General features: G+C 42.9%; 1 protein-coding gene across 1 annotated transcript; it reads right to left on the bottom strand.

The window, feature by feature from the left end:
- Positions 1-1,047: 1,047 nt before the first annotated feature.
- On the bottom strand, positions 1,048-27,366 carry LOC124132372 (dehydrogenase/reductase SDR family member 7-like). Its single transcript, XM_046496260.2, has 9 exons — positions 27,222-27,366; positions 24,614-24,750; positions 23,798-23,947; positions 21,166-21,272; positions 17,257-17,449; positions 10,473-10,525; positions 9,159-9,278; positions 2,744-2,910; positions 1,048-1,974 (listed from the first exon to the last, which is right to left on the bottom strand). The coding sequence occupies exons 2-9, from the start codon at positions 24,738-24,740 to the stop codon at positions 1,908-1,910; spliced, it is 984 nt and encodes a 327-aa protein (XP_046352216.2). The 5' UTR covers positions 24,741-24,750; positions 27,222-27,366; the 3' UTR covers positions 1,048-1,907.
- Positions 27,367-27,864: the final 498 nt, after the last annotated feature.

Here is a 27,864-nt window from a genome sequence, read left to right as displayed (position 1 = left end):
AGACACTGACTGATGATGAAATTGAAAGTTTAGATGTTTCGGACTGTTTTTGAAAATATTGGATACAACAAAGAAATTATGTAATTCTTAATGATGATTGCAAGTTGTCTTGCCTTTTGTTTCATAATTTGTGCATTTATTTGGAAGACAATAAAGAACTGTCGTCCAATATAATGAATGGTAAAAATACTGAACAACGAAGCTGTCATTGTGAATGGCACAGAACAGAAAAGGGGATAAGTCTGTATGACCAATACTGGGGTGGTGAAAGGATCAGAGGGGTTGGACTAGGCCAATTCTATACCGATTATTTTTGTTGGGCCAATGTCAACCCAATGCTGGACTGATAATTATTGTTGACTTTGGGTTGATGTCAGTCTGATGCTGAGCCCATAATAATTGCCGATGTCGGGCCGATGTCGGGCCGATGTCGGGCCGATGCTTGGCCCATAAATGACACCCACGTAGGCCGACGGTGGGCCGATGGTGTTGTCGACTGGGGGCCGATAAAGGACCCGTGATGATCTGGGGTAGGTCTTTAAGCAACCCATGCTTGTCGCAAGAGACGACTAACGGGGTCTGGTTAATGCATGTCATCGTATCCAAACTGCGTGGATCGATGCTCATGATGTCAATCACTGGACTCTCTGGTCCAGACTCGATTATTGACAGATCGCGATCATATAGCTGGAATATTGCTGAGTGCGGCGTTAAACAACAAACGAACGAACGACATAGTGTTGGGTAGTCGAAAGTGTAATTTATTTTTTAAAAATACAATAATTAGTCACTTTTAATAACAAACATGATATGAAGGTGAACAATAATCCAAAGAATATAAAAGAATACAACAAATCATTCAATTGAATGAGACAATATTTGTTGAAGTCTAAATACAGTTTATGTAGGAAGGAAAGAAGATCAATAGGAAAAGGTCCACCACTTACATTACTTGAACTATATAACACCTATAAGGAATCCAGATAGTGTTTGGGGGTACTGATATTTTTGATATTTTTTCTATCATTATTTTTTTTTTTTTTTTTAGGGGGGGGGGGGGTTCTGTTCAGTCTTTTGTTCTTTTTACAGTACACATTTTTACAAATAAATCTTCTTAACGGCCATCTTCCCATGCACATCTCCCAATGAAATACATTCAACAATCTTTCATAACACCCTCCTTATAAGTGACCAGTCCCTAAATGATGTTCAAGTGTTCAAGTTGGTAATGTTTACCTTTTTTGAAAAATAGAACCGAATATACACACACACTGAGACAATGCTGACTGTACCATTTTTTCATTGCCTCCACCACCTAATCTCACGGCCCCCCTTCCCCTATAATAAATGACTAGTCCTTAAGCAAGCAGCTCAAAACAAATGTCAAGGTGACTGGAAACAGTTAATTCTCCTGAAGAAACATGCTCTTGATATTTACCCGACAAACTTGAAGAAATAATCTTCAAATGCATTAAACCACGTTGACCAGATATGGAATTACATTATCATTATCTTGTGAAGACAAAAACAAAATTCCTTAACAAAATCGGATGCCAGGCCAAGTTTCACATTCGTTTAGGAAGCATTATATTTGGAAAATGGAGGTAATAATGGATGTTACTACATGATTAAACAAGGACGATTATGCAGTTATAGTAGATACATCCTGTTCAAATATATGTGAACAGAAAGGCAAAACTAAACCGCACTATCCTACATTTGGTTCAGAAGCCTTGCTACCCATCAGGACTTTGCCTCATTGACATTCCGCAACACATAGGTTTGTTAATCTGGGATATGTCACTTTGGGATTGGTTTCACTGTACTGTGTGGTCAGTGAATTGAGAGCTGTGAAATGCCTTGTGCTGTGTTGGTTAGCTTTGGTCAGTGCTGGTCAGTGCTGGTAGCTATGGGCTCAACCCTACCGACCCTCTCATCTTCTTCAACTTGGCCAGACTCATCTTACAAACCTGTCTGAAAAATACAACACATGAGTATGTATTTGGAAAATATTCAATCCTGATTGGTCAAACTGGGGTTTCAAATTACAATAACCACCTGTGATTGTGTCCTGAGGCAAGGGAAACTCGTGGATGAGAGCAAGGGCAACAGTCCATGCTATCAGGGCATGGTGCCCCACAGTCTGCCAGGTACAATTTTGAACCATCCTTGGAGTGAGTGAGTGAGTGAGTATGGTTTTACGCCGCTTTTAGCAATATTCCAGCAACATCACGGCAGGGGACACCAGAAATGGGCTTCACAAATTGTACCCATGTCGGGAATCGAACCCGGGTCTTCGGCGTGACGAGCGAACGCTTTAACCACTAGGCTACCCGATCGCCCCTAACCATCCTTGGAAGGAAGGCTATGTGACATGTGAACTACTGGGAATAACTCACTTCACACAGAAACGAAATCACAATGTATAACAAACAGTAAAGGTGAGGTGAGGTGAAATGGGGTCACGTCCAAGATTATTGAGATACCATGCCGCAGTTTAACATGAATACCCAACTCACACACAGTATACAAATTCCGAGTCGACCAGACCTTGTTTTAGCCCCTTAATGACGAGTGTCAGACAGGGTAACAACAAGTACCATTTTTTAAAGTCTTTTGGTATGACACGACTAGGGATCGAACCCCGAACCTTCTGCGCTACTACCGGACTAAGGAGCCGGTGATACGGTAAAGGTAGGAAGACACTGGAAGATGTATGTGGAGAATGTTAAATGAGACTCACCTTCTTGTGAAGGAAGGAAGGTACTGAAACAAGTAGATAAAGGCCAGTACTGGGTGCTCCGAGATCCACACCTCATCCAGCTGGTTGGCGATGGCGACAGCTGTCAGACTGGCACACCGAGATGTTGCCATCCTCTTTTCCCCTGGTTTCATCTCCCCTCCCACCACCTGAACAGCCGACACACATCCATGACATGCAGAGTGAGTGAGTGAGTGAGTGAGTGAGTGAGTGAGCCAGTGAGCCAGTGAGCCAGTGAGCCAGTCAGTCAGTCAGTCAGTCAGTCAGTCAGTCAGTCAGTCAGTAAGAAACTTCAGCAACAGGCACCATCCAGTATATGAAACTTCAGCAACAGGCACTGCCCAGAATATGAAACTTCAGCAATATAGGCCACCTTGTATATGAACCCTCAGAATATGAAACTTCAGCAACAGGCACAACCATGTGTATGAAACTTCAGCAACAGGCACAACCCAGTGTATGAAACATAAGCAACAGGCACCACCCAGAATATGAAACTTCAAGAATTTGCACCACCCGGTGTATGAAACGTCAGCAACAGGCACCGCCCAGAATATGAAACCTCAGCAACAGGCACCACCGGGAGTATGAAACTTCAGCAACAGGCGCCACCCAGTATGGGAATGAGGCACGTTATTCCCCGTTAAGTAAACAACAAGTCAAACATATCATGTCGGACATTTTAATTAAACAGAAGACAGAAACACAAACCTTCATTGCCACACTAACCAAATCGCCCCAAAATCAAATGTGTCTATATATTCATCTAAAGTGAATAATTGACCACTTTCTGTTATAAAGTGGATAATGGAAGTTAATACTAATATTAGCAAAGGCAATCTCCTGACCTGAGCTCTAAGGACGTCTTCGTCCCACAACGAATAAACATCAACTTTTACATGTTACCCCGTTCAACGTAGTGGTCCGTCACATCAGCATGACACGCACGAGATTTTCCCCCAAAAAGAACATGCGCAACGGGTGTGTTTGTGAGAGCACTTCCATATTAATCGAGTGTATTTGGACGAGCTATACCAACCCAACCAAGAACAACTGTTTCCTTCTGTTCACAGTATATAAAACTTCAGCAATATGGGAGTTCGGTCTTGACTGCCGTCGAGTTCGGACGTCTTTTGCTTCTCAGCAACTTGTCTAGTGTTATACAGCGCACTTGACTGTTTATGATACTTCCTCTTTTGTTCTTTGGCTTTTGATTTCTCTTGTGTTGGAGTGCATTCAAACTTATAATTTCTATTTGGTGTTTGCTGATTGTTACAGTCAGTTGTTGGGGATTGTCCTCGACAATGGCTGACAACAGAATGGAATGTGAGGAAGGATTTAAAGTCGTTGCTTCAGGGAGGAAGCGAATCGGCCGTATTCCAGATGGTACTTCTAAAAAAGCCTGTGTTGCCAAGCAACCAAATACTGTTCCTCCTACTCCAAGGTCTGATCTTACTTTTGTCTTTGATGAGCCACCTCGGGTCAAATCAACCACTGTTATCTTCAAAGCCGATGTAGATGAATATGATGATGGTTCACCGACCCTCTGTCAACTTATGACACAGCATGCTTTGGCTAGAGCCTTGGCTAAGATCACTACAGAAATAGTCAGTGTTAAGCGGATGGCCAGGGGAGATGTTAGTGTCACTGCAAAAACCGTTGAGGCTGCCAAAACACTTTTGCAAGTCACAGAACTTGATGAACATTTTGTCACCCCTCATGAGCCTGAATCCTTAATGAGAACACGTGGAGTCATCTATGGTATTGATCTGGATATTGAGATGAATGAAATTGAGGACGAGTTGAAACCTGTGTTACCTCTAATGTGCTCTGCTGTGCGTCTGACTCGTGGGCCTGATAAAGTTCCCACCAAATCTGTTCTTCTTACATTTACTGGCCAGTCTTTACCGGATCATGTTGTCATTTTCTTCCAGAGATTTCCAATCCGGATATATGTTCCTCCTGCTCTTCGATGCTTCAAGTGTCAGTCCTTTGGGCATGTCTCTGCTAAGTGTAGAAGCACTCATCATGTGTGCGCTAAATGTGGAGGGAAGCACAAATACGAGGAGTGCAATGAAAGTTCCCTTAAATGTAAGAACTGTGGTGGTGCACACTCTGCGGCATATAAAGGTTGTATTAAATACCAGGAAGCTGTCCAGATTCAGAAAGTCCGAGTGGAGGGTAAGTTGTCTTATTCTCAGGCTGTTCGACAGGTGCGTGGAGATTTTGATGTCGCTCAGGTTCCAGCAGTCCCTAAGCCACCTCCTGCAGCTAAACCACTGTCTCAGGTTGTTACAATTTCTGATGTTGTGTCTTCTCCTGTCATGGTGACTGCTAGTACTCAGACTGAGACTCTTGAAGTTGAATGTCAGACTGATCCTGTTGTTGACATCATGCCTGAATCATCTTGCAAACCTCTATTTAACAATGTTTCTCCTGTTGACTTTCTCAACTTTGTTATTTGTATAGTTGCTAATCTTGGAACTACTCGTGCATTCAAGTCTGATGGTCTTCAGACGATAGCGTCAGCTGCCCAGTCCCTCTTGGGGTTAAGATTGTCCCCTGATGATCTGACGAGCATGGTTAAGGGTCAACAATGGAAGTCTTAATCCATCCTTCTTATGGCTTTCTTCATGCTAGATCACTAAGTGCTAACGGTCCAGGATTTAAAGTTTGTATTAAGTTTTGACCCAGATGTTTTGTCTTCAGGAGACATTCTTAACTCCTAACCAGCGATTATGTTGGGAAGGTTATGTCTGCCTACGTAAAGATCGTCAGTTTGGTTTTACAGGTGGTAGTGCTAAACTCACTCACTCACTGTCGTTTAGTGAAATAAGGTTCAACCATCCCATTTACAAGGGAATGAAGTCATTCTTCATTTGAAGGATAAATAATCAGTCTCCATTTTTAATGTCTCTAATAACGCTATTGCTATCTCTGATGACCATGGGTCTCTGTTGAATATGTCAGCCAATCTTAAAGTAGTGTGTGGTGCTTTTAAAGCGTGTGGCAGTTTCACTAGTCTATGAACTATCTAGGTACTTAGCAAACCTTTATTATGGGCAAGGTGTACATGGGCCTAGTTGCCCGAACACCTATAAAACTTTCTAACAATCAATCAATTCAGCAATATGCACCACCCAGTGTATGAAACTTCAGCAATATGCGCTACCCAATGTATGAAACTTCAGCAACAAGCACCACCCAGTATATGAAACTTCAGCAATATGCACTACCCAGTATATGAAACTTCAGCAACAGGCACCACCCAGTGTATGAAACTTCAGCAACAGGCACCACCCAGTATATGAAACTTCAGCAATTTGCACCATCCAGTGTATGAAACTTCAGCAATATGCACCATCCAGTATATGAAACCTCAGCAACAGGCACCGCCCAGAATATGAAACTTCAGCAACAGGCACCACCCAGTATATGAAACTTCAGCAACAGGCACCACACAGAATATGAAACTTCAGCAACAGGCACCACACAGAATATGAAACTTCAGCAACAGGCACCACCCAGAATATGAAACCTCAGCAACAGGCAACGCCCAGAATATGAAACTTCAGCAACAGGCACCACCCAGAATATGAAACTTCAGCAACAGGCACCACCCAGAATATGAAACTTCAGCAACAGGCACTGCCCAGAATATGAAACTTCAGCAACAGGCACCACCCAGTATATGAAACATCAACAACAGGCACCACCCAGAATATGAAACTTCAGCAACAGGCACCACCCAGAATATGAAACTTCAGCAACAGGCACCACCCAGGATATGAAACTTCAGCAACAGGCACCACCCAGTATATGAAACTTCAGCAATATGCGCTACCCAATGTATGAAACTTCAGCAACAGGCACCACCCAGTATATGAAACTTCAGCAACAGGCAACGCCCAGAATATGAAACCTCAGCAACAGGCACCACCGGGAGTATGAAACTTCAGCAACAGGCGCCACCCAGATATTAAAACTTCAGCAATATGCACCACCCAGTATGGGAATGAGGCACGTTATTCCCCGTTAAGTAAACAACAAGTCAAACATATCATGTCGGACATTTTAATTAAACAGAAGACAGAAACACAAACCTTCATTGCCACACTAACCAAATCGCCCCAAAATCAAATGTGTCTATATATTCATCTAAAGTGAATAATTGACCACTTTCTGTTATAAAGTGGATAATGGAAGTTAATACTAATATTAGCAAAGGCAATCTCCTGACCTGAGCTCTAAGGACGTCTTCGTCCCACAACGAATAAACATCAACTTTTACATGTTACCCCGTTCAACGTAGTGGTCCGTCACATCAGCATGACACGCACGAGATTTTCCCCCAAAAAGAACATGCGCAACGGGTGTGTTTGTGAGAGCACTTCCATATTAATCGAGTGTATTTGGACGAGCTATACCAACCCAACCAAGAACAACTGTTTCCTTCTGTTCACAGTATATAAAACTTCAGCAATATGCACCACCCAGTGTATGAAACTTCAGCAATATGCACCACCCAGTATATGAAACTTCAGCAATTTGCACCACCCAGTGTATGAAACTTCAGCATTATGCACCATCCAGTATATGAAACTTCAGCAACAGGCACCACCCAGAATATGAAACTTCAGCAACAGGCACTGCCCAGAATATGAAACTTCAGCAACAGGCACCACCCAGTATATGAAACATCAGCAACAGGCACCACCCAGAATATGAAACTTCAGCAACAGGCACCACCCAGAATATGAAACTTCAGCAACAGGCACCACCCAGGATATGAAACTTCAGCAATATGCGCTACCCAATGTATGAAACTTCAGCAACAGGCACCACCCAGTATATGAAACTTCAGCAATATGCACTACCCAGTATATGAAACTTCAGCAACAGGCACCACCCAGTGTATGAAACTTCAGCAATATGCACTACCCAATGTATGAAACTTCAGCAACAGGCACCACCCAGTATATGAAACTTCAGCAATATGCACTACCCAGTATATGAAACTTCAGCAATTTGCACCATCCAGTGTATGAAACTTCAGCAATATGCACCATCCAGTATATGAAACCTCAGCAACAGGCACCGCCCAGAATATGAAACTTCAGCAACAGGCACCACCCAGTATATGAAACTTCAGCAACAGGCACCACACAGAATATGAAACTTCAGCAACAGGCACCACACAGAATATGAAACTTCAGCAACAGGCACCACCCAGAATATGAAACTTCAGCAACAGGCACCACCCAGAATATGAAACCTCAGCAACAGGCAACGCCCAGAATATGAAACTTCAGCAACAGGCACCACCCAGAATATGAAACTTCAGCAACAGGCACCACCCAGAATATGAAACTTCAGCAACAGGCACTGCCCAGAATATGAAACTTCAGCAACAGGCACCACCCAGTATATGAAACTTCAGCAACAGGCACCACCCAGAATATGAAACTTCAGCAACAGGCACCACCCAGAATATGAAACTTCAGCAACAGGCACCACCCAGGATATGAAACTTCAGCAACAGGCACCACCCAGTATATGAAACTTCAGCAATATGCGCTACCCAATGTATGAAACTTCAGCAACAGGCACCACCCAGAATATGAAACTTCAGCAATATGCACTACCCAGTATATGAAACTTCAGCAACAGGCACCACCCAGTGTATGAAACTTCAGCAATATGCACTACCCAATGTATGAAACTTCAGCAACAGGCACCACCCAGAATATGAAACTTCAGCAACAGGCACTGCCCAGAATATGAAACTTCAGCAACAGGCACCACCCAGTATATGAAACATCAGCAACAGGCACCACCCAGAATATGAAACTTCAGCAACAGGCACCACCCAGAATATGAAACTTCAGCAACAGGCGCCACCCAGGATATGAAACTTCAGCAACAGGCACCACCCAGTATATGAAACTTCAGCAATATGCGCTACCCAATGTATGAAACTTCAGCAACAGGCACCACCCAGTATATGAAACTTCAGCAATATGCACTACCCAGTATATGAAACTTCAGCAACAGGCACCACCCAGTGTATGAAACTTCAGCAATATGCACTACCCAATGTATGAAACTTCAGCAACAGGCACCACCCAGTATATGAAACTTCAGCAATATGCACTACCCAGTATATGAAACTTCAGCAACAGACACCACCCAGTGTATGAAACTTCAGCAATATGCACTACCCAGTATATGAAACTTCAGCAACAGGCACCGCCCTGAATATGAAATCTGGATATACCCGCACAAAGCAATTTGACAGTCAGTTCTAATAAAAGCTGTGATCTTTATACCAATACAATCTAAAGCCTCTTTTAGAATATGAGAGTCAAAAAAGGGCCCTGAAAGTTTACCATCCTACCTTTCCTTTCTCCTCCGTCATGGCAATAGACATCAAGCTGGAGAAGACAGGTCCAGGACAAACCATCGTCACCTTGATGTTGTTGGAATATTGTTCAATCCGCAAACACTCGAACCAGCCCTGTTTGCAGAAAGAACATCCCTCATATAAACACTCAAACCAGCCCTGTTTGCACAAATAACATCCCTGATATAAACACTCAAACCAGCCCTGTTTGCAGAAAGAACATCCCTCATATAAACACTCAAACCAGCCCTGTTTGCAGAAAGAACATCCCTCATATAAACACTCAAACCAGCCCTGTTTGCAGAAAGAACATCCCTCATATAAACACTCAAACCAGCCCTGTTTGCAGAAATACCATCCCTCATATAAACGCTCAAACCAGTCAGCCATGTATAAAATCACGACCAAAACTCTTAGGAAGACAATAGATGTCAACAAATATTCTGTCAGGGTTATTGGGTGGGGGTACTATTGACAAGTGACCCTATAATCTCTTGTCCAAACAATTCACGGGCTCGGAGTAAGCATCTTCCCGAGGCAAGGGCGTTAACTGACTATAAAAGTCCAGTTTCAAGTCTTGCGGAACTTGGCTTGAAATCTGGAGTTACATTGTGGCATAGGCCAGTCAAAACCGTGTTACGAGCCTAACATCCGGTTCGTAAACAACATGGATTTCAACATGCAGGTTTCTGTCGACTGCAGGATTTGCAAAGCATGCGTACTGTTACCTGGTTGTCGACAGATATTTTACAAATCTTTCCATGTTTTAATCAAGCTGCCCAAGTGATTTGATGCACTTCGTTTTATTACAATATCGTTCTTGATATGCGATATGATTGTCTTGACTGGGCACAGTCATTTTGTTTGAAGTAAATGCATGTTATGTGAGAGATGGAATCTGATTGGGCAATATGTGAGTGAGTGAGTGAGTGAGTTTTGGTTTTACGCCGCTTTTAGCAATATTCCAGCAATATCACGGCGGGGGACACCAGAAATGGGCTTCACACATTGTACCCAGGTCTTCGGCGTGACGAGCGAACGCTTTAACCAAAAGGCTACCCGACCGCCCCTATTTGGCAATAGGAGGGACATAGAAGCGACATAACTCGGCAAGCCCTGTTCGCCGAGGGTGGAAACTGGACATTTATAGTCAGTTAAGGCCCTTGCCTCAGGAAGATGACCAGTAAGCAACAGTAATACTTGTTACATACATCTACAATCCGTATACCATTTACATCACACAATAGTTCATATGAATTAACTACTTGTTTACTGTCTAAAAACAATTTTTTTTAAACAATGACTTGCATGGAGTGCATGTTTCGACCCAGCGTATGATCCAGACATTGGCGCTCCTACAACTAAACAAAACATTTTATGTGATTTAGACATTGTTTTGAAACCAATCTCTTTAAAATCCGGTTTTAGTTCTCGCTATCGCTGAACAGAGATTTGAGGACATCCCATTACGGGTCACGTCAGAACGACCTTTCATCCGATCAATCAAAGCGTCGCTTACGAGGTCATGAAAGTGACAGCCGGAATGTGTTTTCTAATCATGCAACCTCGAAAACGTTAACACGGGGTATTCCGAACGACAGTTACGGCCCCTACGACTGATTCCGTCAAAATTATCGTCTATCTCTCGCTTCCGGGGGATAAACATTTGAACGAGGAGGCGTTGCACAGTACGTGGGAAGCACTGCCATACGATCTCTACCATATATTACACATTACCACATGTTCGTTTGTTCAGATTTCCAAAAATTAATCGAGAACTGTGTCAACATATTTTTCAAGCGTAGTCTCAAATGAAGTCGCCAGGTTGAAACGAGTGCCGTAAAGCTCGAGAAAACTGCCTTCTAATTGGCTGATGTCAATGGTCGGTCAAAATTCGCGAGAGGTCGTTTTGACGTGACCAGTAATGGGGTGTCCTCAGATCTTTGTTTAGCAGCAACCAGAACTTGGATTTTAATTAGATTGTTTTGAAACATACATAAAACAATCATTTGCCAAGATATTACACTATGGCGCATAGGGGTTGTAGAGTTACCCCCCTTGATTGACTTTAGAGTTACTTTTCTTACAATACAGCTCCAGGAGTCAAATGTCCAAGTAGATTTTTCTATTCACCTCATAAACAAACTGAACCATGTTTACCGAGGCAGTGGTGAATTTGGCCTTGTCAACAAAGCAACCATGTACCAGGTGAAGTGAAGTGCTGAAACGCCCAATACAGTAATGAATGAAGTGAGTGAGTGAGTTGGGTTTAACACCGCTTTTCACAGTATTCCAGTTATATCACAGCGTGTCTGCTTAATGTGGGAGGAAAGCCCCAAGTGATGCAGGTCTCAGACGTTTACCACTTCGGTGAAACCCACGAGCACGGGTATGGTGCTGACAAACCTAGAAACATAATCGTGGCGAACCGGGATTCGAACCCACAATCATAGATTTCTGGCGCACAGCGAATCGCGGCGCCTTAGACGACTGGGCCACCCGTGCCCCCAGTAATTACTGAAACACACCCTGGCATGTAATGACGACATTAGTAAACATGTACTTTTATATGAGAGATCTTCCAGGTAAGACACATTGACCGCCTCGCATGTTTTGGCCACCCCTTATTTCGCTAATAAACTGACCAATACGTTTTTCCGCCATGAGAGGATATCCACTCTACCACCTTGCTCGCTGGCGTCTAAATCTTAATGTCATAAGTATTTATAAATATCCAAAATTAAACTACTGATGACACATCCTAGTGTCTTGTGTAGGGGTTAATCTAAGATTTCAAACTAAGTGTCCTTGGTAGCAACACTGGAAAAAAAACTCATAATTTGGGGGCATTTTTTTCAAATTAGGAGGTATCTTAACAATGTAGTCAATGTTCTATTGTAAAACTAAAGCCATTTCGAGCCTTTTTATTCGCCCTGTTATCAATGAAACGGAAGTCATATCTACAAAGCCATACATTGGTTAGGCTAACCAAATAATAGTCTTGGTTCTCAGGCACAGCCTGCATCATCATAAAGTCTACCGCACGATTCGTAATTATTACCATTTCCAAAATATAAACAGCCTGACCTTAATAAACAATATAACACAGTTACTTTCCTTAACATCTCGTGTTATGGTCATGGAGGCAATAGGAGTTTGTTTTATTATGTGGGGAGCCCCTTTTTCCCAGGTTGATTGCACACAACTATTTATTTGGTTACTTAAAAGTTTGAACACACATCCATCCACCCCCACCCCTACCCCCCGACCCCCGACCCCCACCTCCCACCATAGCAGTGATATAGGGACATGACAATAGTCGATAACCCCCGAGCTTACTCGGCTCTGTTCGCCTTTTCCCGTTTCTGTTCCAGTGACAGCATCGGTGTAGACTTATAACGGGACCAGTCTTTTCTCTTGTTTGTAAACAAAGGCACTAATTTTGAAATAGGAACAGACAAGCCTAATGGTTTATATATTGTTTTGCATAATTATATAGATATACTACTACAACTGCGACAGTGAGGTGCATGACAATATAGCTTTACAAATCAAAGTGACCGTATCGCTAGCTCTACGCAGGGCTTTGATGACAGCACATGGAGGAAAAACGCGCAAATGGAAATAGTTTTTTTATGTTTTAGGACATCTTCTCAACGAAAGTTAAATATTTGATGAAGTATGTTAATCTAAATGTGGAGACTCGTCCAAAATGAAACAGATGAAAAACACATAAAAAGACTGCGAAGATATGACGATGTCATTAGGTACTCGGCTGGCCGCAAGAAACCCTGGGTAGGAGAGTGAATGGCTTCATACAACCGTGGCATATTTGTATTGTAATCTCGGCTTTGATTGGTCACTGGCTTCTAATCTAATAAAGCTGGCAATTCCAGTAGATGTTTTAGATATTTGTATACTTATCCTGCATTACCCCGTAATGCATATTACTACTTTTTCTTGACAGAAAGAACAGCTGTGTGAAGTCTTGCTGTAGAAGAAGTATTTTCAACTAGCCTTGAGGACAACCGCATCACACAGCTCCCATGTGACCAACGAAAGTGATGACGTCATGGTCTTCACATTACTACTGGAAGCCGGAACATCAGTAGACGTCGTAGGGAGGAAGCTCTGCGATGGGTGGGTCCATGTAGATGCAGTAATGCAGGATAAGTATACAAATATAAAACATATCTATGGATTTTACTAGATTTGTCAACTTACCCTGCATTACTCCTTAATGGAGTCTGTATCCAACGGAACTTGGTGTTGGGCATTCATCTTAAGATGTGGTCTTTTTCATCCAATTTCTCTCATCCGCGAAGCATATAGCTTCCTAGTCAAGGGTGGTACACACCAGTGAGGTCGAGAGGCCGACTCTAGAAAGGCGAAGACTTTTCAATGGCGTCTTGTAGCCTTGACCTGTTTGGCCAACACTAAAGGGCCAAAGACCCGTGAAGATTCCGGGGTAGAATAGGCCTTCAGAAACCCATGCTTGCCGGAAAAGGTGACTATGCTTGTCGTAAAAGGCGACTAACGGGATCGGGTGGTCAGGCTCAATCCCATTTGTGTGGATTGATGCTCATGATATCAATCACTGGATTGTCTGGTCCAGACTCGATTATTTACAAACCGCCGTAATATAGCTGGAATATGTCTGAGTGCGGCGTTAAACAACAAACCAACAACAAGCCAAAGCTGTGCGTCCTTTGCACTTCTAGTGCGACATCTCGTAGGTAGAGACAAGCGATCACTGTGTCAGAGCGTCAGAAACAACCTTCCACTTTGTCAACAAAGCAACCATGTACCAGGTGACATGGCTTTCAAATTGAAGTGCTGAAACGCCCAATACAGTAATGACTGAAGTGAGTGAGTGAGTGAGTGAGTGAGTGAGTTGGGTTTAACGCCGATTTTAACAGTATTCCAGTTATATCAGGGCGTGTCAGCTTAATGTGGGAGGAAAGCCCAGAGTGATGCAGGTCTCAGACGTTTACCACTTTGGTGAAACCCACGAACACGGGTATGGTGCTGACAAACCTAGAAACATAATCGGGGGATTCGAACCCACAATCATAGGTTTCTAGCGTGCCCAAGGGACGCAACTCTGCATAGCGAATCGCAGGGCCTTAGACGACATGGCCAGCCGTGCCCCCGACTCCTGGTGGATAGACGGTGAGCCAGTGTGATGGCCTTCGCCCTTGGCCAATAGTGCTCTTTGAAGATGGACCAGACGTGTAGATGAAACTTGATTGGTGCCGGATATGGGCGCCTGCTGTGTGGATGAACCAGCAGGTTCGGTCAGTCTGGGAGTGGCAGAGCTGCCCAATCAGCTGAGGCCAACCCTATCACCCAGCTCCCACGTGACCAGGGGAAGTGACGTCACAGATCATCACATTACTCTGAAGTCCAGAACATCAGAGGGCATCGTGGGGAGGCAGCTCTGCTAGGAGTGGGTCTCTTTAAATTCGGTAATGCAGGATAAGTATACAAATATATAAAAAATATGACGCAGTCATATATGATAACCAAGTTGTAGACTGACGTAGCGAGCCGTATGCATGGATCATTAACCTATTCAAGGAAGCCAGGGAGGTCGAGGTGCCGGCTCTGGGCTGGAGGCGAAGTCAGTGGCGCCCTGTTGGGCCACGACTTAGGGACCAAAATTTGCACGTCCTCCAAAGCAACGACTCGAATGTAGTGACTGGCGACTACATGTAGTGACTTCGATTGAACACAATACCCATCCGTGATGGCACGTATGGAACAATTACTTTGTGGCGCCATTGTGGAGGCGACTGCCCGGATCTCATGGCGGTTGTTGGAGCTTGGGTGTCCAATCCCGCGGCCTCGTAGGCTTGGATAATGATGGCTCGAAGCCAGATGGCGATCGTGTTGCGGCCGACTTCCGCTCGCAGGGTCGCTGATACCGGTATGAAGTTACCGGCGTTGACTAAGGTATTCCTTGGACCGACGGATGTAACAACGCAACGCCCTCACCAGGCACAGGAGGAGCTCTTGTTCGTCTTCCGCGCCTACAATCGAGGAAATACTATCGGGCTGTTCTGGAATCTGGCACCGTGCGCTCCGTGCGCTCCGTGCGCTCCATGCTCAAAGTGGACGCGCGTGACACCCAGGGCGTGTAGATCACTGACACGGGCTACTTTAGCGAGCGCCAGGTCGAAGAACGTCTTTTTTGTCAGATGGTAGAACCACGTCGTGTCGAATGGCGCGTCTCTCAGCATGGTGAGAACGATGTTCAAGTCCCAAGCTGGTGAAATAAACTTCGCCGTCTGGTCTTGCAGCCTGAATGAGCAGAGCAAGGCCTGTACTTCGTCATGCGTCGATCTTCCAGAATTACCAGGACAGAGTTGGGCGCCACAAGGTAGGTCATGAAGGTACTGGACCTGAGCCGACCCTTGTGGCGAAGATGGAGCAGGAACTTGGCCAGGAATTGAGGCGATGCAGTAGGTGTTTTCCCCTGCAAGAGCTCTCTAAGGAAAGCCACTTGTCGTCATATAGACTTCTAGTGGACAGGCGATGTGCCATCGTGACGGCCTTCGCTGCTCTGGGCGAGTATCCCTTAGTTTTTAACGCCCTCTGTAGATGGACCAGACGTGAAGACATAACCTGTCTGTAACCGGGTGTGGCTGCCTGCTGTGGGGATGAATCAGTAGGTTTGGCCAGTCTGGGAGTGGTAGCTGGTCGGCGTCAGCTAATTCTTTTAGGTCGACAAACCAGATCCTCGCTAGGCATCAGAGCGTGACCAAAGTCTAGGCTCTGCGTCGTTTAGGATCTTTTGGGTGACCCTGGGAATGAGTACAGGTGGCGGATCCACCAAGCGGTATAAACAGTCGTTCCATGGTTCCGAAGCCACCAGACGACGGTTATGTCGTCCGTCGAGATGGAGAGCCGGGCGTGTCTGAGGCATGCTTCCAATGAGAGATAGCCAGAGTAAGCGCCTCCAGTTCTAGGCTGTTGATGTGCTACTGGCGCTGATCGACAGACTACAGCCCCGAGCGACCTGTCCCTCTCGGTGTGCGCCCCATCACTGAAGGGAGGCGTCTACGAATAGGTGTAATGGGGTCGCAAGTGATGTCAAGGAGACGCCGCCTAAGACATCCGATTCCACCGTCCACCACCGAAGATGCGGTTTGAGGTGATCCCGGAGGACGATGGAAACCGACGGATCCTGACGCCGAATGTGAGGTGCCAGAAACATCTGGATTGGGCGGAGTTGGAGCCTTCCTCGGTACGTCAAGTCCTATGGTGACGCATCGTGCGTAGCTGGCGGGGAGCTGGGATCAAGTGCGATTGTATGCGCTCCCACCGGCAGCTGAAATCTGCGGGGAAAGCCGGAGACAGTCTTTATATCGAGAAGACTGGAGGCATGGAGATGTACAATTGCCAAGAGTAATGTGATGATCCGTGATGTCACTTCCTCTGGTCACGTGGGAGGTGCGCGATAGGGTTATCCTCTCAGCTGTTTATAACAACTTAAAGCAAGACCTTCACACAGCTCTTTTCTCTGTCAAGAACAAGCAGTAATGTGCAGTAAGGAGTAATGCAAGATAAGTAAAAACTAAATTGAATTATATAATTATTTAAAATAACTGACTTCAATATTGTCGTGAACGACACAGATTTACTAAAAACATATTGGTCAATTCTTAAACTTAACCAATTCCCTATACATACATTGCAAGCATTTTCGTTGGCTGACCATGCAATTTATTTTTGCGTTAATGTTTCTATCAGCCGAAACAAATTAGATCATGACAAGTATCAGACTGCCGTTTCCTGACTCATAACATAATGGGTGTGGTTTGTTTTGCATTTTTGCGCTGAACAATGTCACTGACTTCATGCTGTTGTCTTCAGTTATTTGTGTGTTAATGATAAAAAAAAGCAGTCTGTGAAGTTACTATTGTCAATGCATATATTTATAAAATATTACCATAATGTGTTTTTGTGTTTCCGGAGTTAAAAAATAAAACCGGTGTGAACACTTTAAAAATTCACGTGCATAACTCAAATCTATAATATAATATACCTCCAGAAACACAGAACTCAATTCTCTGTAAACTCAACATACCTACTTTCCCACCAACACTACTCACGACCACGATGTGACCGTCTCTCCGATCTATCATGTCTGGAAGGACAGCTTTAGTCAGCGATAAGGTTCCCAGGACGTTGGTCTCCAGCATCTCACGATCAACATCGATGGATGTATTCACCCAGTCAGCCCGCTGTGACCTACCGGCGTTGTTCACAAGAATGTCTATCTGAAGAGTAAATTACATCCTCATCCGACTTGTTTCTATGTTAGAAGAAGTCACATTGGTTGATATTTTTTTTTTTTGTTCCTTCTTGAGTTTTACATGTTTTGTCCTGATACCATCACTACTTCTAACTATTCATAAAGTTAAATCAATAATCACAAATTCTTTGAACTGTCAGCGTACAGATAAGGCCATGATAAAATGTGCAAAAACAGAAGCACCCCTCAAATGGTCATGTCCTCAAAGATTTGTGGTGTCACCTTGGGCATTTTGTTCGAAATGTGCCTCTGTTCACCCAGCAGTGAATGGGTACCTCACAGGCAGCTTGGGTTGTATACTCCCCAGGGAGCTGAGGATGCTGGTTGTGTGCACAATGATCCATTGACGAGGGAAATAATAGCGGAGCGCTTTGAGTGAGTGAGTGAGTGAGTTGGGTTTAACGCCGCTTTTAACAGTATTCCAGTTATATCACGGCGTGTCAGCTTAATGTGGAAGGAAAGCCCGAAGTGATGCAGGTCTCAGACATTTACCACTTCGATGAAACCCACGAGCACGGGTATGGTGCTGACAAACCTAGAAACATAATTGGGGCGAACCGGGATTCGAACCCACAATCATAGGTTTCTGGCGTTCCCAAGGGACGCAACTCTGCACAGCGTTTCGCGACGCCTTAGACGACTGGGCCACCCATGCCCCCAGCGCCTTGAGCATGCCCCTGTGATGTGGATAGAGCACTATATAAATAGGCCTATTATTATTAATAATACTACTACTACTGCTGCTGCTACTGCTACTACAATAATAATAATAATACTTCTAGTTTGAAGGGGCGGTCGGGTAGCCTAGTGGTTGAAGCGTACGCTCGTCACGCCGAAGACCCGGGTTCTATTCCCGACATAGGTACAATGTGTGAAGCCCATTTCTGGTGTCCCCCGCCGTGAAATTGCTTGAATATTGCTAAAAGCAGCGTTAAACCATACTCACTCACTCATATTTATGAATTAAATTTCAAAACTTTGTTAAATTGTTCTCAAATCATGCCAGAATCTAAAAATGTAAAAGGAAAACTATCCCAAATTTAATATGAAAATAACACTGAAAATATGAAATATGTATGTAGTATTTTATTTTTATATGTGTGCACATGCGTATATCCTATCATATTCAGCAACGCATAAATATTATTTTGAATTACGTTTCGTCACGCCAAATTTCGCGCACCTGTTGTGGAGCGTGATCATTGCCGATCGACGATATCCATAGACGTATAGCGTGGGACACAATTATTATAGCGAAAACAAAACAAATAATGTACATCGCAGAAACATGAATCATATACATTTATAATTATATTCAACGTAACATCGAATGGTAATCCTTAAATGTCAACAAAAGTTCAAATAAAAGATACCGAGAAACTTGCATGTGGCATGTTGATATATCGTCTATGGTTTCCGGGTCACGGGAGCATGCAAGGTCAAACGGATGAAACAATACGCCAATTATATCGCCAAAGTCACATTATTATTTCATATTTGTGGTGATTACTGATACTACGTATTGATTTGTGTTTATTCTTTAGGTGACAGGAGAAATATTTCAAAATTTACTGTAAATGTTTTGTTACGAAAGATTATGAGCAGACAACCCGTGTCTGTGATATCAAATCCGATTATCTTTTGCACTTGCTGAAATATTGATGTCAGAATTCACGATCTTTATTTTCGTTTTTCTCTCGTCATATTAAACGGAAAATGACAAGGCATATTTATGAAGGCAATGTAAACTCTGTTGAAATTGAAATAGCAATAAGTTATGATAAATTAAGTTGTTTTTCTGTTTAACGTTTGGATAATAAATTTACTAAAATGGTTCATAATTTACCATCGCTCTGTTATTTGCCGATACAAAATCGAATTTATACTCAGTTAAAATTAAGATATCGAAGGTATGATTATTGAAATCAATCTGCACAAATGTAACGATTTAAAAAGGTTCTTAGCATGAAAAGCAAACCACCTTCAATAACGTAATTGAGGTAAGTTCAAGAAAATTTACAAATTTTATGTTTGCTTTGGTCTTAACCTTGGTATGATTGAAAACGTCAGGGCATTTTTATATGACAATGTGTAATTTTCTATCAGGTATTGATTTGCAAGATATTGGTTCAAATGTCCCTTGTTTAATGAAGCGCCGACCGCTTGAAATCACCCACCGTCTTTACAGCGCCTTATGCTAAAACTAATGAAGCAGGCATGGGTAAGAAGTGTGAAAACAATTCAGCAGACAGAAGGTTAACCAAAATCCTTTCAAAGCATGGTCCCATCTTAGAGGCCTAGAGATCGAGTTTAATGATACACGCATGAACAGTTTCCGAGAAAGTGAAGTGACATACATTTTATGTCATGACCTTTACCTTTGACCTCTTCATGACATGTGCCAAAAGAATTCCCAAAGGCCATTTGGAAGAAAAGTGAGTTGGGTTTAACGCTGCTTTTAACAGTATTCCAGTTATATCGTGGCCTGTCAGCTTAATGTGGGAGGAAAGCACACGGAGTGATGCAGGTCTCAGACGTTTACCACTTCGGTAAAACCCACGAGCATGGGTATGGTGCTGACAAACCTAGAAACACAATAGGGCGAACCGGGATTCGAACCAACAATCATAGGTTTCTGGCGCGCCCAAGGGATGCAACTCTGCACAGTGAATCGCGGCGCCTTAGACGACTGGCCCCCACTTGACACATGAGAATCAGTTCTGTGTATAATGGAAAATAAAGAATATCCCTACCTAGAGTGGTTCGCACCCACAATATAGGTTTCTAGCGAGCCCAAGGGACGCAACTCTGCACAGCGAGTGGGCCACCCGTGCCCCCTTTGGAGGAAGATATATCTCTAATACCAATAATCTTTGCATTGTAGATATCAGAAAAATGGCGGTTAAAACCAGCAAAACCTGAAAGCAGTCCTGCTTGAAAGGACTATTAAGTAACTGATTTCTTGAAGCCCAGCTAAAGTATCCTTTTGACCTGGAATATTGGAGACAGACTACAGCCATTCGCGACCAACTCGTGTTATTCCGGGACAAGCCGGAATTATGCAGTATGATTGAACACATTTAACTGTGTCTTTGGTATATTTTTAGATGCAAGACATATGTAAAATAAAAACATATTTCTGAGGGATTCTTTGACGAAGAACTTGAAATCATACGCGCATTCTGATTGGTTTGTCGTATTTTCGCACATAACATTCATCCATTCGTCACCACTCGCCACTTCCGTAACCTGCAAGAAGACTCGTTCCCCTATCGATGAATGTTATGTCGTCAAAGAATCCCTCAGAAGTATTTTTTGATTTTACATATGTCTTGCATCTAAAAATATACCAAAGACACAGTTAAATGTGTTCAATCATACTGCATAATTCCGCATGTCCCGATGTGCTTTAAATTGCATCTGAAATATATATAATGTATGGGGAATATAAGTGAACCATTACGCAACGAGTTGACAGTTGTTTTAGGTATGCCCGCTTGCGCTGAGACGGAACCCGGTCGCAAAAATGGACATGAGCGGGGCACGAGTCGCTATTCGGCTTGTCCCGGAATAACACGAGTTGGTCACGAATGAACATTCATCGATTGGGGGACGAGTCTTGCAGGTTACGGAAAGGGGCGAATGGTGACGAATGAGACTGCAGCAAGACCAAGGGAGTACCTGTTTAAAATGCTTGAGAACTTTCTCGACAGCACATGCATGTTCGTGTTGTTTGACCATGTCCAATGGCACCACCATGATGTCTTCGTCTTGAAGCGGCCCACACGCTGAAGACAAACACACAGACAAAGGTACTGTCGGAAATGCTAGAAAACTGCTTTTTGCCTGTTAAGAAAGTATACAATTTTTCACAGACTGTTGTTATTGAAATATCGAGTAACTACCGATCGCCCTACCTGTGGTTTGAAGTATTTCAGTCACAAGGAGTCCTAGCGACAAGTTTACAGGAGACAAATTCGAACGAAAACAGGAAGTTCACATTTATTCTTAGTCTAATGATGACAGTCTGAAACGGACTATAGAAATATGCGCACGTGACTCCGTTATAATGATAATAATGCAATCCACACACAAAAATCATTTTGAGATATTCTAGCTGTGCATCTTTTAAAATGACAAAATGATGCTGCGGGTTTGTTTGTTTTGTTAACATTGCTCCCATGATGCATGTTACATTACACTTGCATAGCCATAACCACGGTACACGATATGGAGTCTGTATTGGGAAATGTATACAAGTTCTTTACACTTTTGAGAGATAGAGGGAAACCATTTATTAATTTAGATAGGGTGGATTACCGAACTGCCCAAGCTATTGGGTTTTCAATTCATACCATCAAGTCTACTAGTCTACTATATGATTAGAAAACAAAATAGGGGTGGTCTCAAAAAGAAAACTGGGAAGTAAAAGGATATTAGACAGCTTTGATACAAGGTGATCAGGCGTAAAGTGTACAAGCTATAGGAGGAGAAGGTAACCCTGACTTGCAGTAGAATTTGGGAGGAAATTAAAGATACAATTAATGTTTCCAGGACTGCACTATTGTTCTCCAAGAGATGGGATTTCAATACACTGCGCGTGGCGATGACCGAGCACTTTACAGGGGAAAATATTCCATCCTGTCTATGAGGTCACATTATCTCCGAACCATTCATAACTATCACAGTCAGGGCGTCTAGATAATTTACCTTGATGAATCATTCCACTGACTACATGTGGCTATCGGCAGATGGACAAGAAGCACCCATAGACCATCAGGTAAAGTAATCGTGTCATTGTTTTGCACGCTGCAACCCATGATATAGGGCTTATTGATGGATATGAGCTGGTGATTTTCATAAGGTAATTATAGGAGGTGATGTGTTCATAGACTGGTTGGAACTTCAGCTATTGCCCATTTTAAACAACGCCAGCGTTATTGTCATAAATAACGCCAGTTAATATAACGTCCGGGAATCAGATACTGTCGCCCAAACCATGAGTAGTCTGAAGGCGACCATACAGGAATATATGACATTGGTCAACTTCAGACCATCTAAAACGAAAGTTCAACTCATGGAGAAAATTCGGCTGAATAAGAAACCAGTAAAGTACAAGACATATGTGCTGGCGGCACAACACGGTCACGTTGTCTTACGTACGCCAGTCAGACATTGTGAGCTCAACCTTATTGTTCCCATCTTGGCTAAGTGTAACGGGCTCGTAGCAAGACATAACACAACATTCAAAAGTACAGATTCATATACGTCATCAGTGGAGATAAATGCATCTCAAGAAATCATCTGTGGAACAACAAATACTTCTGGATTCCAAAACCGCAACCTTCCAATACTCATCCCGTTTCACAGCTCTTAACTAGTCCATCATGATTGCAAGCAAATATAATGCAGTACATATCCTAAATTGCTACCCCATCAACGCATGTCAATTAAGTACAATAACAGCAATATTTTAAGACCACCCCAACTCGGTGACAATTGCACCTGGGAGAATGCACGGGCCTGTGTGAGGTCATCACCTCGGGACAGGTGTCCGGTAATTACCTCAGGTTATAGGCCATTTCATACTTTCATACAACACACGAATATTTTCTAAGTTTATCATTTTACCTGTAAAAGTACAGTTTAAGGGTAATCACAATGTCAGTTAGGACAGGCTAGATTAGGTCAATTTGCGTTATTTTGATATATGCTGTTTTTATAGCCCTATGACTCGTATTTATTACATGAAGCCAGAAAAGCAGTTTTCTAGCAATTTCGACAGTACTTTAGAAACACACATCAGAAGAGCAGGAAAACACATCAGTAGGGCAGAAACACACATCAGAAGTCAGGAACACACATAAAATAGAAAGATACTGAGAGAAAGTCAGTGATAATTGTCTGAAAACATACTATCTCCAAGGCTACACTGAGGTGCTAAAACAGTGTTTGTTTGTTTGTTTGTTGTTTAACGCCGCACTCAGCAATATCCCAGCTATATGACGGCGGTCTGTAAATAATCGAGTCTGGATCAGACAATCCAGTGATTGACAACATGAGCATCGTACCTCGAAATTGGGATCGACGACATGCATCAACCAAGTCAGCGAGCCTGACCACCCGTTAGTAAGACATCAGTGACCAGTTCCAAGGTTACTGGGACGTACTGAGACATCAGTGACCAGTTCCAAGGTTACTGGGACGTACTGAGACATCAGTGACTAGTTCCAAGGTTACTGGGACGTACTGAGACATCCGTGACTAGTTCCAAGGCTACTGGGACGTACTGAGACAGGCTACTGGGACGTACTGAGACATTGCTTCTTGACTCGGTGCAGCTCCTCTTCTCGACGGGCAGACAGCACCAGACGACATCCGGCAGATGCCAGCTCGTACACAAGGGACTCCCCGATACCAGTGGAGGCCCCAGTCACCCATATCACTTTACCTTTCAGACATTCTGGTGTATGGATAAATGAAACATTATGGCAAATTAATGGAGAAAAAGTACATTTTTTACAGCTCTAACATCGGCCAACACATAATTTTTAAAGTATTCTACACAGTGAGACGTACTAGACCAGATTTATGACAGTTTATAGAGCTTGCCCACCGAGATGCCATGACGCAGCTTAACAGTGATACCCCATTCAGACACATACAGCTCAATCAGTCCTTGTTTTAACCCTGTATTGCCGAGCGCCAGGCAGGGAAACAACAATTACCATCTTATAATTTCGTTTGGTATGATCAGCCAGTTTGTTGTTTGTTTAACGCCGCACTCAGAAATATTCCAGCTATATGACGGCGGTCTGTAAATAATCGAGTCTGGACCAGACAATCCAGTGTTTGATATCTTGAGCATCGATCGATGACATGCATCAACCAAGTCAGCGAGCATGACCACCCGATCCCGTTAGTCGCCTCTTACGACAAGCATAGTTGCCTTTTACGGCAAGCATGGGTTGCTGAAGACGGATCTTCACGCGAGGCTAGTTAAATAATTTCCATGACAACTTAAAAATCTTTTATCCTGTTCTTATGCTTCGCCAATCCTGTCGGCAGTCACATTTGAATACATCTGTCCAGACAAAAATATTATATTTGAAACTTTTGAAACGCATACTTGGAGATTTTCCAAATTTCGTGGCCCACTGCAGCACTAGGTCACAGTCTGCGACGATCAGTCGAAGTAGTTGTATGACGCACACGACGACAACCGAACCGATAACCAGGGAGAAAGCATCTACCATTGTGATCTACCTGCAACAAAGTAGGAGCATCTACTCAAAATATAGCTGTTATTGAAATTCCATACACAATTTCTCCTGATACATACAACTCCACTCTAGGTAGGGATATTCTTAATTTTCCATTATACACAAAACTGATTCTCACGTGTCAAGTGGGGGCCAGTCGTCTAAGGCGCCGCGATTCGCTGTGCAGAGTTGCGTCCCATGGGCACGCTAGAAACCTATGATTGTGGGTTCGAATCCCGGTTCGCCCCGATTATGTTTCTAGGTTTGTCAGCACCATACCCGTGCTCGTGGGTTTCACCGAAGTGGTAAACGTCCGAGACCTGCATCACTCCGGGCTTTCCTCCCACATTAAGCTGACACGCCGCGATATAACTGGAATACTGTTCAAAGCGGCGTTGAGCCAAACTCACTCACTCACGTGTCAAGTGTATATTTACATACAATGACATATCTGATTATCCCTATCAAAAGTTGTGTAGTGTATAGAGGATATTATATTCGTGTTCATGTCATACTATGTTTACGACACGAGTGTCTAAATTCAGGTATTTCCCCAGTGTCGTAAACATAGTATGACATGAACACAAATATTATGTTCTATTTATTACCGAAGAAGATGTCTACATAAGGAGAAGAATTTTAGTGTTTAACTATAAGGACAGCAAGTCGCAACAGCAGCGGAACCACAATTTGTTCAATGACGTCGTCAATCTTCAGCTATGACGTCGTTTCTAGTGTGACGTCATTCCGACCTCACGTCATAAGTTGTCATTGACGTCAACAATACTGTCCGGATGACGGAAACAATACTGTGCTTTCTCGTGACGCGATATGACCCAAGGGAACAGATGATTTTTATTAACCCTGATATGCCTGTCAAGAAAAAAATCATTATGTTTTTAATCACAATTAGGTCTTAGGCTATCTATTTTTTCATACTACTTGCAAATTGTTCACCATTATCTGAATACTAACAATGTCTGTGTGATGCCTACTCTCCCCCCCCCCCCCCCCCCCCCCCCCTAATTAAAAACCTACGATCCGACGACGTGTTTATGTGTTTTGCTTGGATGTGACATGACGCTGTCGGGCCGTGAACGGGCCGCGGGCAATATGTATGTGCCGGCTTTATAGCCACCGACGAAGTTGTGGTATCTGGGTAGAAGTGTCTCTTTTTCAAATAGGTTAAATATTTGCTTTTTAATTTACACCATCATACAAGAAATTTAACATCTCTGAGTAATATTATAGTCTGAGGTAAACCTAGTGCCTCGCGAGCCTAATGCTATTGCACACCGTTTATTTTTCAGATCTTATGAAAATGGGGGTCTAGTATATTCATAGATGAATTTCTAACTCACTCACTCACTCCTCAAACCTTTGAATCAACATTACAAACATCAACCTTGGAAACCCAACCTTAGCTGATCTAACTGCTCTCACTCTCACCGAATAGTCTTCAAGGACTGACATTGTGACAATGTATACCAGAAAATGGAGATATTCGATAAACCCTTCCAAATGTAAAATCATCACATATGGATCAATATCCACCCGCTTCCAGATGTGTAATGGTGTATATCAGGTAAGACGATAACACTTACTTAGCACTACTTACTTGGGGATCAAGGTCAACAGGAATCTAAAACCGGCAGATTGAGTAGCAGAGGCTTGCAGAGAAGCAAATACAATGTTTCACGCATTGATGGGTATGGGGCTAACAAGTTGATGCTAGTCAAAGCAGTTGCAGTGTTGGCAAGACGTCCTCATCTTCCGGAGGCAAGGATGTTAACTGACTGTAAAAATCCAGTTTCCACCCTTGTCGAACTAGGATGGAATTTCTGGGTTCGATCGTAGCGCCACCACCTGCTGAACATACGCGCTTCAAGCCATTGACCAAGGGTTTAATATGTGATGTAGGATTGTGAAATCACTTGTGTTGTACTGAGTTAGCGCTGAATTAAGAACTGAGTGCACATGGTACATGATAAGAACTGTTATACAATGTCTATAATACAATTAATGTGACACAATACTTTTCTTCTTTATTTTTTGTGTGGCCGTTATGACTTTTTTGTGGCCGTTTTGACTTTACTTTTTTAAAAAAGGGACATGGAATCTGTTTTTCAATATTTTGATATTTCACTTACCTTTATCGTAACCTTTTGCAAATTAACACAATTTGTCCTAAATCATGTATAAAAACAGCCGAAAACATGAAAAATGTACTTTCAAGTAGCTATATAATCGCTGAAATGTGAAGCGAAAAAGTCAAAAACTAAAATAAAAATGTCAAAAACAAAAGCGAAAATGTCAGAAACTAAAATGAAAATAAGGAAAAGTATTTCCACCGCATTTTCGCTTTTATATATATATTATTCCGTACCTCTAAAACCGCTTCATATATCAATCCATTAGAAATTACGACAAAAATGCATACAATACATGTGACAATGAAATTAGGAAATAACCTACGTTTTACACACCGCTGGATGTATCCTCCGTGAAAGCGCTCAAAAACTGCGTGTATTCCGCTAGCAGGGAGTACAGCTTGTTGAAAACCCATCCAGAAACTGACAAGAGAAATCTAGCGAATGCGCATACCATGTCAACATAGGACATACTATGTCAGCTCGCCAACGTCAAAACATGAACTTAACCAGACAAGCACGTGTATAGATGGGGAAATTATCTGGGAGTCCACCGATATCAACTTTTCAGTCACAAACCCACGGGAAAATACGAGGGTAATCGGCCACGACAGTCTGAATAGGATTTATAGGGGCTGTGTTTTCGGCCGTGATGTGTCTTCATGTCTTTACTGTATGACCCCATCGCGGCTCTCGGCTAGATGTTAGCAATGTGTTAATTGTTGTGAATTTTTGTCAATATTTGTATTGTAAGTAATAATGTTGTGCAAAAACACTTATAGAGGTGTCTGTGTTAATAAGAACACATACATGTGTGTACCAATATCATGACATGATAATGTTATGTGCACTGAAAAATCAAGTTTTATTCATAAAAATAAGTTTTAATCTAATTTGTGAATAGTGATTATTAATTCCTTGCAATGTTCGTTTTTAAGTTCTCTGAAAAGTGACCTTTCTTAAATATA

This window comes from Haliotis rufescens, unplaced genomic scaffold (genome assembly GCF_023055435.1).
Source record: "Haliotis rufescens isolate VD_foot unplaced genomic scaffold, xgHalRufe1.0.p SCAF_3, whole genome shotgun sequence".
Classification (NCBI taxonomy): domain Eukaryota; kingdom Metazoa; phylum Mollusca; class Gastropoda; order Lepetellida; family Haliotidae; genus Haliotis; species Haliotis rufescens.
Note: the sequence above shows the minus strand (reverse complement) of the source record. Positions and strands in the feature narration are given on the sequence as shown.

What these genes read in the sequence shown, in the direction of transcription:
- LOC124132372 (XM_046496260.2), bottom strand. Translation starts at nt 24,740, where the DNA reads ATGGTAGATGCTTTCTCCCTGGTTATCGGTTCGGTTGTCGTCGTGTGC. An exon ending in GAAATTTGGAAAATCTCCAA is followed by an intron (nt 23,948 to 24,613) that starts GTATGCGTTTCA and finishes TCCATACACCAG; the next exon opens with AATGTCTGAAAGGTAAAGTG. An exon ending in GGTCGAAACATGCACTCCAT is followed by an intron (nt 9,279 to 10,472) that starts GCAAGTCATTGT and finishes TTCTGCAAACAG; the next exon opens with GGCTGGTTCGAGTGTTTGCG.